Source organism: Cyprinodon tularosa, unplaced genomic scaffold (assembly GCF_016077235.1).
Source record: "Cyprinodon tularosa strain WSP-4 unplaced genomic scaffold, ASM1607723v1 ctg496, whole genome shotgun sequence".
In the NCBI taxonomy this organism is placed as follows: Eukaryota; Metazoa; Chordata; class Actinopteri; order Cyprinodontiformes; family Cyprinodontidae; genus Cyprinodon; species Cyprinodon tularosa.
Genome location: NW_024039225.1, coordinates 688,644 through 708,416, shown reverse-complemented (window position 1 = coordinate 708,416; position 19,773 = coordinate 688,644). Strand labels below are relative to the sequence as shown.

General features: G+C 36.3%; 1 protein-coding gene across 1 annotated transcript in view; it reads right to left on the bottom strand.

Moving 5' to 3' along the window:
- LOC119794887 (receptor tyrosine-protein kinase erbB-4-like) overlaps positions 1–19,773 on the bottom strand; it is a 385,459-nt gene that overhangs the window by 177,456 nt on the left and 188,230 nt on the right. Inside the window, exon 3 of the mRNA XM_038302633.1 lies at positions 17,636–17,787. Coding sequence (XP_038158561.1) covers positions 17,636–17,787 — 152 coding nt within the window. The remainder of the gene's footprint in view (positions 1–17,635; positions 17,788–19,773) is intronic.

Here is a 19,773-nt window from a genome sequence, read left to right as displayed (position 1 = left end):
ATCCTGTTTAAACCTGAATGTAAGCTTTATATATTCAAAATGTATGTTATGTATTGTTAATATGACATTTAAAACTTTAATTTAGTTCTATTTTGTTCTTGATATAAATATTTAAATAAATAAATGCAGTTAATTTAGGGAAAATATCTACCTTGCTTTAAATAAAAAATCGCTTTAATCTTAAAAAATACCGAAATGTGTATAACAATTGGTAAGGAGTAAAAACAAGACAGAATACATTGCTTGTGCTTAACATTGGCTTGTTTAAAAGCTTGTTTAAATCATATTTTGAAATTTCTTTGTATCTACCTTTCTCATACTGTACCTCGTTCAAAATGGTTGTTATGCTGAGCTGTATAAATAACAATTTTTCATCATTCTCCGTCAATCTATCTGTATTCTACCATTCTTCAATATTTGTCGTGGTCTAGGTGGATTTTCCTTTTGTTGAAACCCTATGCAACATTAGCTTGTGCAAAGGCATTAAACCATAACTGCCTTATGCGGCAATGCAGAATACATTCCTCTTGACTTGTCTGTGTGGTTATGATAAATTCATTTTATAGGACAATCTAGTGCAGATTACAACATTGATTTGACAATGTGGATCTTCCAGAATAACATCCCTAATTTGGATCATCCTTCATTATTCCTTGATCTGAATGCAAATGAGAACCTTTAAGAGATATTGTATTAAAGATTTACAAAAATGTCATAAATTCCTGAACATGGATGCCTTTTATGAAGTGATATTCAATGTATAGAATAAACTCCCAACAAGCCTACTAAAAAATGAAATAAACAAATAAAAACATTTATCAGCTCTACCAAAACAATTTTTAAATAGATCTTTTTTTGGCTAAAGAAGCCTGGGCAAAAATTTGAACTGGAAGACTTCATTCAGCCTCAACTCCTTTCCAATCACTTTCTGATCCCCTCCTACTGCAAACCTATCAGCCCCGCACCATGCATCCGCCATGCCCAATTATCATCCAGTACTCCACTTTAAAAGTTTCTTTATCCGTGGTTCTTCCTCACTTCCAACAAGATGCACCCCTTACCTTTTCTTCACCATCATCCTCATTTTTAATCTGGCTCCCTTTGTCTTCCCAACATCCTGTATAATATTCTTTACTCATATTTTCCTCCGGGGTCTGAGCACCATAGTCTATTTTTTTTTTGTCATCTGTTTCATAACTTTCTATAAGTTGAGTGTATTTGGTCCACTTCACAAGAGGGGAGTTAAGCTGCTTTTATTAGCCTGCAGTTTTTGCAGAGTCTTAACAAACCTGATTACTTAAAAACTTCTGCAGTACCTACAGTATTTAGTTAAATCATATATCAAAAATGCTATTTAAATCAAGCAGATAATGACAAGTAATTACTCTCAACACAATATTTAATAAAAAAAATAAAATAAAATCAATTATAACATTTTACCCAATGGCCATCTGTAACTTCATATTTTGTTTCTGTATCTTGTTGATAAGGTACACTAATGAAACCCATACATGTAGCATTACTTGCTAGAGACACTGCAACTTTGGCCAGGGGTCTAGAAGTACTCAGGTAAGGTTTAATGATTCAATAACATAAAGATGTAATGGTTCAATTTGGTACTCCATCTGAACTCAGTACGAGATCTGTCTCCTGCAGCATCAGACTGCCTATTTTAGGACACTGCATCAGAAAGCATGACTGGTAAGCTTGCAAATAATATGAATGTGATGGGTCTTATACAGTATCTAACAATGATGAGATCCACTACAGCGAAGAGGAACACAATCTGAAGTGTTTTGAAGCTTTTTGGGGCTGGTGGAGCTGAGCAAAACTGTTTCTTCCTCCACAATATCCAATGGTAATATGAGAATACCAGCAGTCATATTAATTTTGGCCCTGAATGGCCAAAATTAATATAATGATTTATGGCATACGTAACAGATGCAGACAACTGTTATTACTTTCTTAAACAGTGTGCTGCTGAGTGATGTAGTGTCGCGGATGTGAAATGTTTAGATTGAAGTCTCATGGTGGCCTCATTTAAGTAGAAGTCTGATCCACCATGAAGAAATAATATCAAATTTCATCCAAAAATTTTGGATACTTAGATTTGTTTTAGTTACTGAATGTATGCCTAACCTTGACATTTAACTTAACCATTATTAGTATATTCCTATACTTCACCTAAAGTTAATTCATACCATACTTATATACTGACTCTATAAGGTTACAAATGGGAGCCTGCTACATTAGGAGAAACCATGTGTCCCTATAAGGCCCTTTGGTCTTTAAAAGTTGATATAATATACCAAAAACAATCTTTAATAGGTTGCATAAACAAGTACACCCGATCCTCCATCCCTTCACAACAGCAACTTCACACATGCAAACAATCACACTGATAATCAAAAAGACCATAGGTGGCTTGCTACAGTAGTTGTCCTTTCACCTGAATCAAGCCATTGGCCTCACAGAATTTGGAAACTTCGCCTCAATCAGCTTTGCTTCACTCAAGCAGCTGAACTTTTACTACATAGAGATAACATTGGAATCCTTTGCTCCAGCTGCTAAATTTACATTTGTGTGAACGCAACTTTAAGATTCTTCCAACAATACATTACAGATTTACTTATAAATCATTTTTAAAGCAACATAGGTGATCAAAGTGCTGTACACTAATATTAAAATAATGAAACACAAAAATTCAGTGTATAATATCCATATAACAAAAGTGCATTTAGAAAATGTTTTTTTTTTCAGAACAAGGAGTCTTAAAATTAAGCAGAAAAATTCAGGATGACAGTAAAGAGAAACATGCATGTAAGACTTCACTTTCATTCTTCCCAAGTTAATTTAGCTTGCATGGGTCAGAGGCCCAGACAGAAACTTCTTCCAAGGCCACCCACTATGCATCAGCCTGCCTATTCTCTCTTGACCATTTGTTCCATAAAACCACAAAACATTGGGTGATGGCTAATCAACTTTTAGCGCCTCCGAGTGTGTTATTACACAGCAAATGATGGATGGTACAATTACACCCTGTGTCACTTAGCTAAATGGCTATGTAATTCTAATGAGATTTTATTCAAACACTGACTGTAAGGAGGTTTGGGGTAGGATTTGTGAGGAATCAAGGGTTGAAATGCAACAGGACCCATCTTAAGCAAATGAGGCAAAAAAGGTTGATGTGGAACAGCATAACTAAAGCAAAAGATAATACAAAGGGAAGCATGAATAATGAGTATTTCCATTTTTTTAATCGGAAACAGCAGAAGTCTTTCCTTGTCAAAGGTTTTAGTATTGCTAATGTTTTTTTATACATAGAGTAGCAACTGTGTTTAAAATAAAGCTGATTTAGCAAACAAATGAAGAAGGTTAATATCTAAATATCAGCATTTATGCAGAAATTGAAGAAAGAGATCAGAGCTAACACTATTGTCCTTATCAAACACATTCAAAATATTTTTGAAATGTATATTTTGACATTCACTTGTTTTTATTATTTTTAAACAACTAGATGATGGTGTATAGTAAATAAAAAATCAAACCAAATCTAATGCAGAGTAATGAAATGTAAAAAAGAAAATTGAAAATATAAGAAAGGTCTTCAAGTAAAATCAGGAAAAATAAACTGTTTATTTAGATAATACATCAACTGTAAGACTGCTCCAAGCAGTCTACTGAAAGTTAATGAGAAATAAAAATCTCTTCAGTGGTGCCACATTCAAAAACATCTGAAATATGTCTTTCATAGATATGGTTACAATTCAGAATAATGAACTAATATAACATAAACCTTACAGATAAGCAGTACAAGATGGATGGAGCAATACAAAACAGGACAATCTCGGCAGCCTGGATGTTGAATTAATTATTTTTTGTGCATCTTGTTTACCAATGCAGTTAAAGTTGTTTACCAAAAGAGTTCACCATTTGTCTTAGAAACAGTAAACATCCCTCCATAAGCTTACAGACACTTCATGGAATGTAACCAGAAAGAAATATGGATATTTCAGTCCCATCTCAAACTATGCTGCAAGTTTCTGTTTCTCAATATTTATTGAGCTACCTTTTTTCCAGCTACATAGGAAAATAAATATGAATTCTAAGTGGTATTACAAAAGAAGGGTGGTCTGTTCTTTTAAATCCTGTCCAGCATTGCCTTTCCATAACTTATATCTATTTTTCTTGATTCACTCTGTTTTGGCAATGTCTGTTTTTTTTTTTATAACAAATCAAATCTGTTTGCACAAGATACATTTTCAATACACCATCTCAAGGCCCTTTATTGAGTCAATTCCGACATTTAAAAAGTAGTTATCATAGTTAACAACTTAAACTTAACCTTAGGAACAACTGTTCAAAATATGAAGAAAACTACATTTGATAAACAAGACTGAGATGGGGAGTAGGACACCCTGAGGCTTCTGTAACTACTTAATTAGATATATTTGCTTAATTGCTTGTGCTACAAACAGTAACTCAATCTCTTAAGAGTAGATGAATTAATGAATAATTAAATAATCCAGAAATTATTTTAAAAAATGACTGGAAGATAAAACCAGTGCATCAGTTTGTGAGAGAAATGTCTTTTTTTTTTCATTTGCCATGTTACAGAATTTCAGGCATACCTTATGGAGAAATTGGTTTCCTACATGAATCATGGCAGAATTCATCAAGATGGTAGATGAACTGTATGGTTTACTTCAATAAGTACTGGGGTGTGTGTGTGTGGCTCAGTGTATGTGTAGAAATAATTGTGTTTTGGGGTAGTGGATTTTATAAGAGACTCTGTCACCTAGCTGTTCACAGTTGTAAGAAGTGGAAACAGTAAAAGAATTGCAACCCATGGCACCCAGAAGAGGCAAAGGACAGGTGGACCCAGCAGGGCTGTCATAAGGCCAACACAGAGGTAGGTTGTCAGTGAAGCACGTAAGCAGTAGCCCCCATGCCAAGAAGGCATAGCTAGGAAGCCAGTCTTACCATCCCCCTCAACACAAGCCAAATACAGCAACCAGTCCCCTAAGCTGCCCATGGCCAGCACCAATGCAGGGATTTAGATTGTTTTTCCAAAAAGAGGGGGAGATACCTGCCCTCAACCCTCTGGGCAGGCACCAGTTGACCATGCCCATGTGCTGTCTAACAAAAAAATACAAGCAGGATTTTCTTTTTAAAAACACAACCCAGGTGTTGCTTATATCCCAATGCAAACTACCATGAGCAGCCTTGGTGGTATGATAGTTATGTGGAGTATATTTCCTAGGCATACTTGAAGTTTCCTAGTACGAGCTGAGCAAAAGTGGCCCGACCTGCAAAAGTATTGTTGCTGACTTCATCCCTCTGTTTGGACATGGCGACACATTCTTAGTACTCAAAATGGTTTTCAATAAACAGATCTTAATCCATTGCAGCGCCTTTGGGATGGGGTGAAATTAAAGATTTACTCCGAGGATGTCCTGCATAGAAACTTTCAGGATTTGTGTGCTACTATCATGTAAACGTGAAACAAAATCTGTGTGAAATATTGCTGAATTTAATATCAACAAAAGTTAACAATTAAACCTAAAATAAAGGGCAAGGAAACATTTGTGACCACATTAAGTTTCACATTAGCATATATTGACAATCTCAATATGGTATTTGATAGATGGGGATTTGAAAGGAGCGTTGCTAAGGGGAAAAGAAGCTTATAGCTCAGGTGCTATATTTCATATGAAGTCTCATTCATACCGACATATACACAAAACAAGGGGATGTCAAAACAAACACACATGAACACACAAACCTAACACAGTCTGACTTTGACTGTCATTTACTACCTCTTTTCTATGCACAAATGTGGAGTCATTAATTTTCAGGTCCTGCTATCCTCATATCTTTCACATTCATCTTCTTCACAGACAGAGTGACACAATATAAATTTGGTAACTGCTAGAGGTAAAAAAGGAAACTTGGAAAGTTAAATGCTATTTAAAAAAAAGCCTTTAATAATATCTAAAATGTCATAGCCAGTGTCTGGACAGTAAAACAGAGACTTCCACCCATAATTAAGGTATATGTATTGATTAGTATCAGAAACAGCAATAACTACAGTATGTGCGCCCAGGGTGGATGTATTTTGATGAATTTCCATGTAAGATAAAGAACAGACTGTTGTTCCAGTGCAAAAGTCAAACTTTTGCTTACTATTCATTCTCCTCACTCTCTCAGTGGTGTCACTTCCAACCCCACACTGTCCTTCTTCGTGTCAAATTAAAGTGATGGAAATGAACTTGAGAAGACACTAATTGTAACTGTCAATCCAATCTAGGTTAGGACTGAAAGACAGGGGCTCCCTAGCACTTCATCAGTCTTCATTAATATTGAAGGAGTTTGCTGAGGAGCATGGGGCAAACGTAATCTGCGCTCATCTTACAGTGCATCAGAAATTAGGAAGCTGGGGAGGGCAGTAATGGTGCCCAAGGGACAAATATGTCAGTCAAAGAGAAATATGAAGAAAGATATCAGTGGACAGCAATGGTGTGGGAAAAAAAGTGGAAAATGGGAGTTAAAATATCTAATAAGCGTTTCTTAGATCTCATGAGGATTATTGGTACAGTAAACTATCCCTCCAGCTATTTAAATGTTCATTTAAATATCCTGAATAAGGAGTAGAAAAAATCTTTTAGTTTGATCGATTTATCAGTCCAAAGGTTGTTTATAGTTATAATTTGTTTGAAATTTAGTTTCCCCCCTCCGAATTGCAAAACAACAAAACAACTTCTGTTTGCAACTTTGTATCATGGGCACTTACTCCTAATTTTTAGATAAATTATTTAGAGTTCCTATCTTATTTAGAGTTAGTAAATCTCCAACCAAGGGTTTTCAAATTAGTCTATGGCAAGAAAAACAATGTATAGAACAATTATGTTTTTGTTTTTTTAATACACATTACATTGTTTGATGTGTTGATGAATAAAACTTAAATGTAAATATTGACAAGGTAATCATAGTAAGGGATTTTAACACTCATTCTAACATTTAAGCATACAGCATAAATGCAACATTTTATACCTTCATACTTTGGGGATTGTGCTGAAATATGGCATTGAATTAACTTTGTGAAGAAAAAAAAATGCATTTTTTCAACAATCCGACCACTTTTTAGTAACCTTCAAACTCAATCTAAGAGCTTTCTTCTCCATCAAAAGCAGGTTTCATTTTATCTGATTATTTATAATGCTATAATTATGCTATAATATTGTTATAAAAATCTGTTCCGTTTTTTTATCATCTCTGTATCACAGAACATACTGTAGATGATAACCTTTGAAGTTATTCTGTTTCACAAGTCCTATAATTTTGTTGATAGGGTTACTTCTTCTCTACACACTGCTTTAGACAATGGTTAAATTTAGAGCTGTTTAATTGGAAGCATAACGCTAGGACACTGGAGAAAAGAATGTACTCTACACATTCACAGCAATTCTCCTTAATCAGGAAAAATGTTGAATTGTTGTATTAAATGACCACCGTGAAATTAGAGCAGCATATTTCTTTCTATTAACATAGGATACTACAAAAAACTCTAGATCTTTTTAATACAGTTGGACAGACCCGTAGCTCTGTTGAACTGTTTATTCAGCAATCTGTTAGCAGTAATGACTTTAAGGGATTCTTTTCAAATAACATTAAGTCTAAACATTAGTTTGAAATTAAAATAAAGATCATTGGCACACCTCTAAATAGCACTGGTTCATCTCTGGAAGGTGAGGCAGCATTTGAAGTAACTGTAGTACCTGAATTATGTGAATGATCCAGTTGGGGTTTTTGTAGGTAATAGTCAGTAATCATATTAACATTGCCTAAGATAACAGACTTGTATATGTGCTTTTTTGTTAAATCTTAGTTGTGAATTACGTACTGTCAATCACAAGTGTTTTAAAAAGCCTTGATATATATATATATATATATATATATATATATATATATATATATATATATATATATATATATATATATATATATACACTATATTGCCAAAAGTATTTGCTCGCCCATCCAAATTATTGGAATCAGGTGTTCCAATCACTTCCATGGCCACAGGTGTATAAATTCAAGCACCTAGGCATGCAGACTGTTTTTACAAACATTTGTGAAAGAATGGGTCGCTCTCAGGAGCTCAGTGAATTCCAGCGTGGAACTGTGATAGGATGCCACCTGTGCAACAAATCCAGTCGTGAAATTTCCTCGCTCCTAAATATTCCACAGTCAACTGTCAGCTGTATTATAAGAAAATGGAAGTGTTTGGGAACGACAGCAACTCAGCCACGAAGTGGTAGGCCACGTAAACTGACGGAGCGGGGTCAGCGGATGCTGAAGCGCATAGTGCGAAGAGGTCGCCAACTTTCTGCAGAGTCAATCACTACAGACCTCCAAACTTCATGTGGCCTTCAGATTAGCTCAAGAACAGTGCGCAGAGAGCTTCATGGAATGGGTTTCCATGGTCGAGCAGCTGCATCCAAGCCATACATCACCAAGTGCAATGCAAAGCGTCGGATGCGGTGGTGTAAAGCACGCCGCCACTGGACTCTAGAGCAGTGGAGACCCGTTCTCTGGAGTGACGAATCGCGCTTCTCCATCTGGCAATCTGATGGACGGGTCTGGGTTTGGCGGTTGCCAGGAGAACGGTACTTGTCTGACTGCATTGTGCCAAGTGTAAAGTTTGGTGGAGGGGGGATTATGGTGTGGGGTTGTTTTTCAGGAGCTGGGCTTGGCCCCTTAGTTCCAGTGAAAGGAACTCTGAATGGTTCAGCATACCAAGACATTTTGGACAATTCCATGCTCCCAACTTTGTGGGAACAGTTTGGAGCTGGCCCCTTCCTCTTCCAACATGACTGTGCACCAGTGCACAAAGCAAGGTCCATAAAGACATGGATGACAGAGTCTGGTGTGGATGAACTTGACTGGCCTGCACAGAGTCCTGACCTCAACCCGATAGAACACCTTTGGGATGAATTAGAGCGGAGACTGAGAGCCAGGCCTTCTCGTCCAACATCAGTGTGCGACCTCACAAATGCGCTTCTGGAAGAATGGTCAAAAATTCCCATAAACACACTCCTAAACCTTGTGGACAGCCTTCCCAGAAGAGTTGAAGCTGTTCTAGCTGCAAAGGGTGGACCGACGTCATATTGAACCCTATGGATTAGGAACGGGATGTCACTTAAGCTCATATGTGAGTCAAGGCAGGTGAGCAAATACTTTTGGCAATATAGTGTATATATATATATATATATATATATATATATATATATATATAGAGAGAGAGAGAGAGAGAGAGAGAGAGAGAGAGAGACAGAGAGAGAGAGAGTTGATATATATAAATATATATTAGAGAGAATATATATATACAGAGAGAGAGGGAGAGAGATGCTTCTTATTGGAAAACATGTCCACATGGGAATAATTTCCTGTTATTCTGGTAACATCCAGCTTTAGTTATCCATAAATTCTAAAGAAACTGACCTGTTAGTTGCACCACAAGCAGTGCTTGAAGACTTAAAAACTTGGATGGTCAAAAATTTCTGTTTTTGAATGCAAACAGAAGCTATCGTCTTTCGATCAGTCTTTGAAAAATATGTTTATTGGTTTGTCATTTAATCTGAATTCTTTAAAATTATCTTAGATTAAAAAATAAATAAAAAACAGTTTCTTTTTGTTCGGTATTCATTTAAATTCAATTTCAAAGAGGTTTTATAGAATTTGCTTCTTTCATCTATGGAATACTGCAAAAATGTGAAAAATCTTGTCCAGGGGTGATGCTGAGAAACAACTCGATTCTTTTGTTTCTTCAAGGCTGGACCTTGTAGCTCTTTATAATCAAGAAGTCCAATAGTATTTCTCCTATTTTAGCCTCCATTCACTGGGTTTCTGTTAAATCTATATATAATTAAAATACTTCTTCTCACATATAAAGCCCTAAATAACCAATATAATCTCAGAGACAGAGTTAGATAATTCAGGTCCCATCAAATCCCCACATACACATCCAAAACTAAAGAGTTAACATTTCAGAGTAAAAGGTTTCAGAGTTGACTTTAACTCAGTACGTCTTGTTTTAACAGTGATTTAAATAGTGCTCAGTGTTCAAGTTATTTCCAGGAGTTTATTGGGCTCTAATAAATGGGAAAAAAATAAGCTCCTCCTCCTTCTTTAAAGTCTTCATTTGAGTGAAGTCTAAACTGGGCTCCATTTTGTCCATCTCCAGCTGTCCTACGCAGTAAGGGCAACTTCCTAAAACTTTGGTCAAGCACATAGAGTGAGTGATGTGACATTTTGACAAATTTACTTCACTGAACGACAGCTAAATGTGTACATTTTTTAACAACTTTACACTAGTGATGGTGAGTCGAGGCCTCATGAGGCATTGAACCGTTTGGCCAAATTGCTTCAATGACCCCCAGAGTTCATGATGTTCCATGTTAACATGTCATCACCTACTGGTGGAGTGCATAACTACAGTTTTTAATAAAATCTGTGATTTTGTACAATTGTTTTATTTATTTTTTTTCCTCTTAAGTTTCTTTGAAATTTTTTTAATTGGTGTTAAATGTCTTAGAAGAGAATCATTCAAGATGCACAGTTTTTCTGACATTTTTGTGACATAGGCTCAAGCAGACAGTGAAAGTGATTGTGAAAATTGGGAAATGATGAGCAAAAGGAAACGTGTTTGTCATTTTTATTCCAATAGAATAGTTTTTTCCCCAAACTTTTTGATTTTAATCGGGTTGGAAGTTATGTGTTCAATCTTTTGGCTAAACTGACATGTCTAATTTGGCAGTGTTTTTTATCCAACCTATATTTTTATCAGGGCAAACCAATGCAAATTAGTCTCATTAGCAAAAATACTTAAGTATAATCACAACATTGGTCTTGAACCATCAACCTTAGGAATGGAAGTCAGTGTCTAACAGATGTCGCCACTAACGATGATATTAGTCCACTGGAGAGCAGTACTACTAAACACTAAAGGTACAACTGTGTCCAGTGGCCTGTTCAGATTTTGATGATTACATTGTTTAATCTAACCAAAATAATTTTAAATAACTAGATTGGTTGTTTTTCCAACCAATCTATTCTTAGAATCAATCTAAACACTAACTCTATATTAAAAACATGTTCAGTAATTTGTCACTTTGCTTTTATAGACATGCAAAAATACTAGTGGTAGTTAGACATCTTTGAAGATGTCTGGTTAGACAGGAATTTCTTTGGTTAGATAAATGAACCTTTGTTTTCCTAATAGCTGTAGCTTTATGTCTCATTTCTTATGTTTTGATGCAGTTGTATGCTGCAGTTTAGAGGAACATCTCTGGCGTCAACAGGGTCTCCAGCCATACCTCCTTGCTGTTGGGAGTCAGAAGAGGAAGATTGACAGCTTCTACATAGTCATGGAAATATACCTCATGCCATACCAGTCAAACTGCTCTCTAGGAGCATTTGATGAGCTGTTCTCTTTAAATCTTAATGTGGGGAAAAGTGGGGAAATTTTGAATGGCTACTACTGTATAATAAAAAAGCATGTTGGCTTCCATCTCCTGAAAAGCTATGCTTTGACTTAATGTATCGCTTAAAATTTTAAGATGACGTGGTTGACGTACCTATTTGTTAGTTAAGTCTCGGTGGGCACAGTTTGCACAAAAAAGGTGAGTTTCTTTCTGTCAGAGTCTTCCTTTGAAATATTTCTTTGTTCAGTTAATGTGCCTTTAACCACTGAGTGTGAAATCAAAGTGTGAAAAACAGCTCAGACAATACTGAAGCTTTCAACTGTTTGTTTTATAAGAATGTGTGATTCCCTTTGCTCACACTCAGAACCCTATTAACCTATATATAAACCCTTTCCAATAAAGGTCAAGTGAACTGGGACTGAAAGTGCAAAGATTTGGAGGACATTTTTACTGATTACCTTATGTTTTTATGAACACTTCTGCTCTCTGATACCCACTGAATATGACCAAAGGGGACAAAAGAACATATTGTCAGACTTGTAGATATCAACCTTTAAGTTTTAACCATGTGGCTTTGTCCCCAGTTGAATTACAAGATGTCTTTAACCTTTAGATGCCGATTAGACTATTCATGCTCACTGGTGCGCACATTGGGCTCTCCATCTGGTGAGCATCACTATGACAGCTGGGAGTTATTTAAACAAGTGCAGGGTCAAATGCACAATTCACTCAAGAGTCACTAAGAGTATCATTAAAAGACAAAAAAAAAGACTTATTTAGATGGATACATCTACAGTAATTATATCCATTTTTAAATTTGTTCCCTCATATATATAAAACAGAAGCACCCAAACTGAATTGAATTTATGTTACTAATGTTTTACTACAGATGTGATTTTTTTTTTTAAGTAAGACTTTAAGTTGATTAGACAAGCCATCTACTGATCTTTGTTCTTTGAGATTTTTTTCCACTCAACATGGACCAGAGAGAGCAAACTGTATATGCTTTGATATTATTCTATTATTCCTCCATCACAAGTATGAAGCATTGACGCATTGTAGGAGTTATTCTACTTCATGGGATTGGCACATGGCAGAATTATTCAGTGCTGCAACCCAGGTTAAAGATTCAATGTGTTCAGGGAAAGACTTTGGTACAATCCACAAGACTAGAGTTTATTTGAGCTTCTATTTTACAGCTGCCATTTCAAACCCAGCAACTGATTCACTTTTGACATCAACCAGACATTTTCATCAAACCAGAGAGATGGTTGGGAATGAAAATTGCAGCAGTTTCTGTTTCTGGCATAAAACAACCAAAGGATGTTTAAAGTAAACTAAACCTTTTAGGATAATGTTTGACCTTTACCAAGTTGTCTTCTAGGCAAAATGCATTAATTGGTTATTGTGTGACTGATTTACTAGCTGCGTTAACACTTAAGTATAATGCTTAATATAACAGAAATTAAATATATGCAATTAAACATATTTTCTAATATACATAGAAAAAGGATTAACAAAAAACACCATGGATGGAAGCCAACATTTTCCATCCATTTCCGATATGCTTATCTCTACTTGGGTCATGAAGGTTGCTGTTGCAAATTTCCAGCTGCCAATGGCCCAGAGGTGGGATACCCCCTGGACAGCTTGGGACTCTATCATAGGGCAACACAAGACAAGACAAACAGGAAAAACAACCATTCAAACACACTCACACTTTAAGGAGAATTTAGAGAAGCAAAATACCTAACAGTAATTTTTTTGGACTTTGAGATGCAACCAGAGTACCCAGAGAGAACCCATGCATGCGCAGGGAGAACATGCAAACTACATGCAGAAAGACTCCGGGTCGGGAGGCTGCAAGGCAGCAAGAAGGTTCCACTGCTCTACTGTGCAACACTGAACAAAATAAAAAACAAATAAAATATAAAAAATAAAACTATAGAACAGGTAAAACCATATAGTATTTGTAAATCAGAAGACAAAACAAAAAAAAAATAAAAACTATTTTTTATTTGGAAAAATAAAGGGACATAAGTAGAAAAAAAAATGCATTACTTTAAAATTTTTCCTTGCACATTTTAACATCTGTAATATTAAAAGTATCTTTAGGTGTGAATAACTCACGTTTTCAATTTATTCATGCAAATGCACTATGCCTAAATTACGGGACACTTATTCAAAAAGAGAGGATATGGATTTTTAGATAAGGTTGAAGCTGACTGTGAGGGTCCATCAATGTGTATACATTCAAGGGAATAAAAGCCTGTGTGACGAAATGCAGTTATTAATCATTGTGCAAGCGTTGATTCATCTGTCGTGGTAGCAGTTTGGAAGATGGACTCTGTTTACTGCTAAAGCTGTTTGAGGGGCTTTGGGAGGCAGCCATCAATCTCTTGGCTATCTTCAAAAGGAGCCAATGCACAAGCATCAGTTTCAATCACCTCCCTAAGACAGGTGGTATGGTAAGCTCAAGCACAATAGTTTTCTCTTTATTTTACCTTTACTTCTGCTCTACCTCAAGGTTATTTTTCCCTCCTAGGGGAGAAATGTTATTAATGTGTCTTATCATAATAATAATATTGCCTAAAAATACTTACTTTACCCTGCCCTTTGGCTCCCTTGCTGTTTGACACCTCATGTTTCTAATTAGCATCTTCAATTAACCCATTTTAATTGCCCACCATGAAAAGGTGGAGAACCCTGGCAAGTTGGTGCCACAGGGAGATGTTTTGTAAATGACTAGTATAATGTCAGTATCTAAAGAAAGGCTTGTACTAATGGACTTTCAACCTTATTGTGTAAATGTACCCTTTATGTAACACAAGCTAGTAAAGGTTAACCTATGAAAAGTATATGTGAGCTGACAATGAGGATGTTTTACGGTGCAAAATTGGTTCAGTGAGGCTGAAAAGCAATCATATTTTGAGTTTACCACCCTAAACATATACACATGCAGAAATAAAACAAACATAGACCAATTCCACCTCTTTTTAGTTCAGGTCAGTGGGACCAGTTGCTTCTGTTAGAGTATGATGGTACCATCTATTGTCCTTCTTTCTTACCATAATTGTTTTTTTTTGTTGTTTCACCAGGTTGTTTGCTGAATTGGTCTCAGAAGCAGAAATTATGTATTGACTTTCCATTGTTCTGAACTTTCCGATCAATTTTGATATTTTAGTTCATAAAAATGAAGCGCACAATAAATAAAACTTAGTCCATTACTTTTAACCGATGCACACAAAACATTCTTTCATATTAACTCTAAATCACTGCTGTAGAAAAGAATATGAAAACAGAACTTGGTTTTTGATTGTGACTTGCTTTCTTTGCAAAGCCTTGATAGTCCAGTTTATTCTCACAGCAATATTGGCCCAATAATGCAGTCAGCACTTTAGTGTAACTCCATGGGAGCTCCCATGCCCTCCAGTAAGATTGAAATCAATTGGGGTTGGATGGTTTTGGCAGTGCAGAGTGCAGAGTGCAGGCAGCACAGTCTTGGATAGTGTTTGTTAGAAGTAGAGGTCAACATTATATGGTCACTTTCCCCTTAAAAAATGTAGATTGTTGTTTATTTCTTTAACAGATTTCACCAAGAAAACTACATAACCTGTCATTACCATGGTATTACAACTCAAGCATTGACAAAATGGATGATGACTTACTTGAGACTGATAATAAAATTGTGATATTTATTGCCTTGCAGTTCTTTATTTACTTAATCCCCAAAGTTATTATGAAAAGCTATTTAGATTTTTATAATTTTATGCTTCAGACCAAAGTGGGTCAACAACGTAGGTTGATTACTCCTGTTTCGAATAACGATGATCAATCTTTAACTAATATGAGCTAAGTATTTGGCATACTTTTGAATTTGGACTGTTAATGCTAGAATATTTAACTTTGAAATGATCACAAGACCAAGCAACTTTGAATCACTAAATGGTCTCAAAGTTAAAAGATTTAAGGCAAGTGTGTGTAGGTGACAGTGTGTGTCCAGAGTAGGTCGAAGCAGCTCAGTGCACTCACTTCTGGACAACTGAAAAGCTACATCAGTGGAGTTATACTTTGGCAAATGGATGATCTTCTCTGTCAATGATTATTCTAGCTAACAAAAAGTTCACATATGTTATAGCCTGGGTCAAACACAAGGTTCTAGATAACTACGCTTTGAGGGGAAAAATGTCCAAGTTTCATAATCAAAGCACAGCTGTAAAGGACTATAAAGATTTGTTCTCATGCATCAAAGAGAAGTATGCAGTAGCTGATGTTTCCATTGTTTTCTTTTTCCCTTTGTATGTACCTAATATTGTATTATTTTAATATACGTGTACAAATAAAGGCATGGTGAATTTAAGGCTAAGCATAAAATATGCAGTTGTTCACTTGCCTAAATGCTAATTTATACCCAATAAATATTCCTCACAGAAGGGGAACAGTACAAAGCCACAGGCTCTAACTCTACAGGTGCTGGTCATAAAATTAGAATATCATGAAAAAGTTGATTGATTTCAGTAATTCCATTTAAAAAGTGAAACTTGTATATTATATTCATACATTACATACAAACTCATATATTTCAGATGTTTATTTTGTTTAATTTTGATGATTACAAATGACAACAAATGAAAATCTCAATTTCATCATATCAGAAAATTAGAATATTGTGAAAAGGTTCAAAATTGATGGCCCCTGGTGCCACACTCTAATCAGCTAATTAACTCAAACCACCTGCAAAAGCCTTTAAATGGTCTTTCAGTCTAGTTCTATAGGCTACACAATCATGGGGAAGACTGCTGACTTGACAGTTGTCCAAAAGACGACCATCGACACCTTGCACAAGGAGGGCAAGACACAAAAGGTCATCGCTAAAGAGGCTGGCTGTTCACAGAGCTCAGTGTCCAAGCACATTAATAGAGAGGCGAAGGGAAGGAAAAGATGTGGTCGAAAAAAGTGTACAAGCAAGAGAGATAACCGCACCCTGGAGAGGATTGTGAAACAAAACCCATTCAAAAATGTGGGGGAGATTCACAAAGAGTGGACTGCAGCTGGAGTGAGTGCTTCAAGAACCACCACACACAGACGTATGAAAGACATGGGTTTCTGCTGTCGCATTCCTTGTGTCAAGCCACTCTTGAACCACAGACAGCGTCAGAAGCGTCTTGCCTGGGCTAAAGAGAAACAGGACTGGACTGCTGGTGAGTGGTCCAAAGTCATGTTCTCTGATGAAAGTAAATTTTGCATTTCCTTTGGAAATCAAGGTCCCAGAGTCTGGAGGAAAAGAAGAGAGGCACTTCATCCACGTTGCTTGAAGTCCAGTGTAAAGTTTCCACAGTCAGTGATGGTTTGGGGTGCCATGTCATCTGCTGGTGTTGGTCCATTGTGTTTTCTGAGGTCCAGGGTCAACGCAGCCACATACCAGGAAGTTTTAGAGCACTTCATGCTTCCTGCAGCTGACCAACTTTTTGGAGATGCAGATTTCATTTTCCAACAGGACTTGGCACCTGCACACAGTGCCAAAGCTACCAGTACCTGGTTGAAGGACCATGGTATCCCTGTTCTTAATTGGCCAGCAAACTCTCCTGACCTTAACCCCATAGAAAATCTATGGGGTATTGTGAAGAAGAAGATGCAATACACCAGACCCAACAATTCAGAAGAGCTAAAAGCCACTATTAGAGCAACCTGGGCTATCATAACACCTGAGCAGTGCCACAGACTGATCGACTCCATGCCACGCCGCATTGCTGCAGTAATACAGGCCAAAGGAGGCCCAACTAAATACTGAGTGCTGTACATGCTCATACTTTTCATGTTCATACTTTTCAGTTGGCCAACATTTCTATAAATCCTTTGTTTTTATTGGTCTTCAGTAATATTCTAATTTTCTGATATGATGAATTTGAGATTTTCATTTGTTGTCATTTGTAATCATCAAAATTAAACAAAATAAACATCTGAAATATATGAGTTTGTATGTTATGTATGAATATAATATACAAGTTTCACTTTTTAAATGGAATTACTGAAATCAATCTACTTTTTCATGATATTCTAATTTTATGACCAGCACCTGTACATAAGCTCTATATTTCAACACATGTCAAATTGTATAAGTTTACAACATCTTATTGTGCTGTCCTTACTCTGAGGAAGGTCAGATCTCGACTACGGTCAATGCTTGTAATCTCAAGGTTGCCCATGACGACTTCACAGTTCTCATAGTATTTCCTCAAAGTGCGATACTGCTGCTCCAGGTCCGACAGCGTGCTTAGTTTGTTCTCAGTGCCGGCACAGACTAGAAAAGAGAAAATATGGACAAAGAGATAGTGATATATTATTTCAAGTGCATTACATAGTGCATGTCTGTTTTGAGTTGTCAATAAACAATAAAATAAAAAAAATAAAAAATTGCTGGCAGATTAAACATTGCTATCAGTATAACAAATTATATGAAAAAAATAAAGACAGCAGCAATGGAAAAAAAAAGGAATGCCACATTTATAACTAAGTTTGATATAAATACATTAATTAGAATTTATAAGAAATAAACTAGATCAGAATAGCAAATTTAGTGTTAACATAATTCAAGCCAAGCAAAGCCTAGCCAGCTTTATTTATTATGGAGCTAAATCAGTGATGGCTTGGACTGACATCGAATTGCCGAATTCCCTTTAAAAAACTCAAAAACTCATGATTATACTATGAATTTTAGCTGCAGCATTTTTTCAATAAGAAATGGTTTCAGTCCCTGCAGCTACGATGTCACCACCACTGATCACTATTTATTCACTGGATTGCTGATAGGCCGTTGTTAATACATGATGCTGTGAAGTCACCAGCCGCCATATTGGTACTCCCCAGTTACACTGGTTGGAGTGTAAACAATATGTGCACTACAGCATCAAACAACAATGATGTTCTCATTTTCAGGGGGGCTTAAGATCTTTAAAATAAAGATAAATGAATCACTTTTACACACACTTGCTGTTTCATAGCATTAGTAGATTACTGTAATTTATGTCATTCCGTAAAAATTCAAAAAATATCCACTGGACTTGGTTTTCAAGATTTGCAGACGTTTCGCCACCTCTCCAGGAAGCTTTCTCAATTCAAATGTCTGGATCCGCAGTGAGTTTGAGTCTTATATAGACAACGCCTTGTATCGCTTGGAAACATGCAATGGTAACCGATGAATGGGTCGTTAGTTCCATCGTTAGCCTGTAATATCTGAACCTGCCTATGATTCTAGGGGTCGGTCGTTAAAGGGGGGATTGCCATTAAGGGGGGGGATTGTCTCCTGTAATACCTGAAACCTGTCTATGATTGTTACGGGATGACTATGACCTGGATGACTGAGAACCTTCATCAGCACTGTAATTTATGGTAAAAAATAGGCAAATCACATTGCATATTCAGTATGAAGTCCATGAAGACTATAAATCATGTAATATGATTTAAAGACTTCATGATTATACAAATCCATCACAACAAATTAAATGTTAATGGAGGATAATAATACTGTTCTTAGATATAAAGAATGTTACACACACACAAACACCATCTGATGATGTGCCAAAAGTGCTAAATTGATCATGTATGTGTAATATACATTTATTGATTACATTGTTATGGTAATTACATTATATTACAGGCATTTTTATTGCGTGACTCTGTGATAGTGTGGAGTACCAAGATGGTAGCGGGTGACCTTAAATCTAACAGCAATCCAGTGTATAAATAGAGATCAGTGGTCACTACAAGCCGGCACTATTTTTGTGTCAAGAGACGGGGCTAAACTGATGGCTCCTTCTGGGTCCTTCTGTTTTTCCAGTACTATTCTTCATGTAACTGCGGTAAACTAATGAAGGACTCCTATTCAAGTACCGCAACTCAAACACAAGTATTCATTATGTTATCAACTTTTGGTTGAATAAAACTACAGGTAATCCAGTAGGGGTGGCTCAATGGTGTTAATGAAATCCAAACATCAGATATTACATCAATAAATGTAACACATAAAACACAACCACAAGAGGTGAAAATAGCTGTGATGCACTCTGACTGAATGATCACTTTTCCCTCTCGACTCTGTTAGTCAAAATCCTTAAGCATGTTTGCCAGTAACCATTCAGCAGGCGGCTTCACGACTTGCCCCTGCTCCGTAGACCCTCTAAGAGGTTTAGCCTCACTGGAAGTGATGTATTTTGTCTTGTTATTCAATCAGGGCTCTACTTTATCCCTCTTTACCTCAATAGACCAAGGCTCAAACCTCAACAGAGAT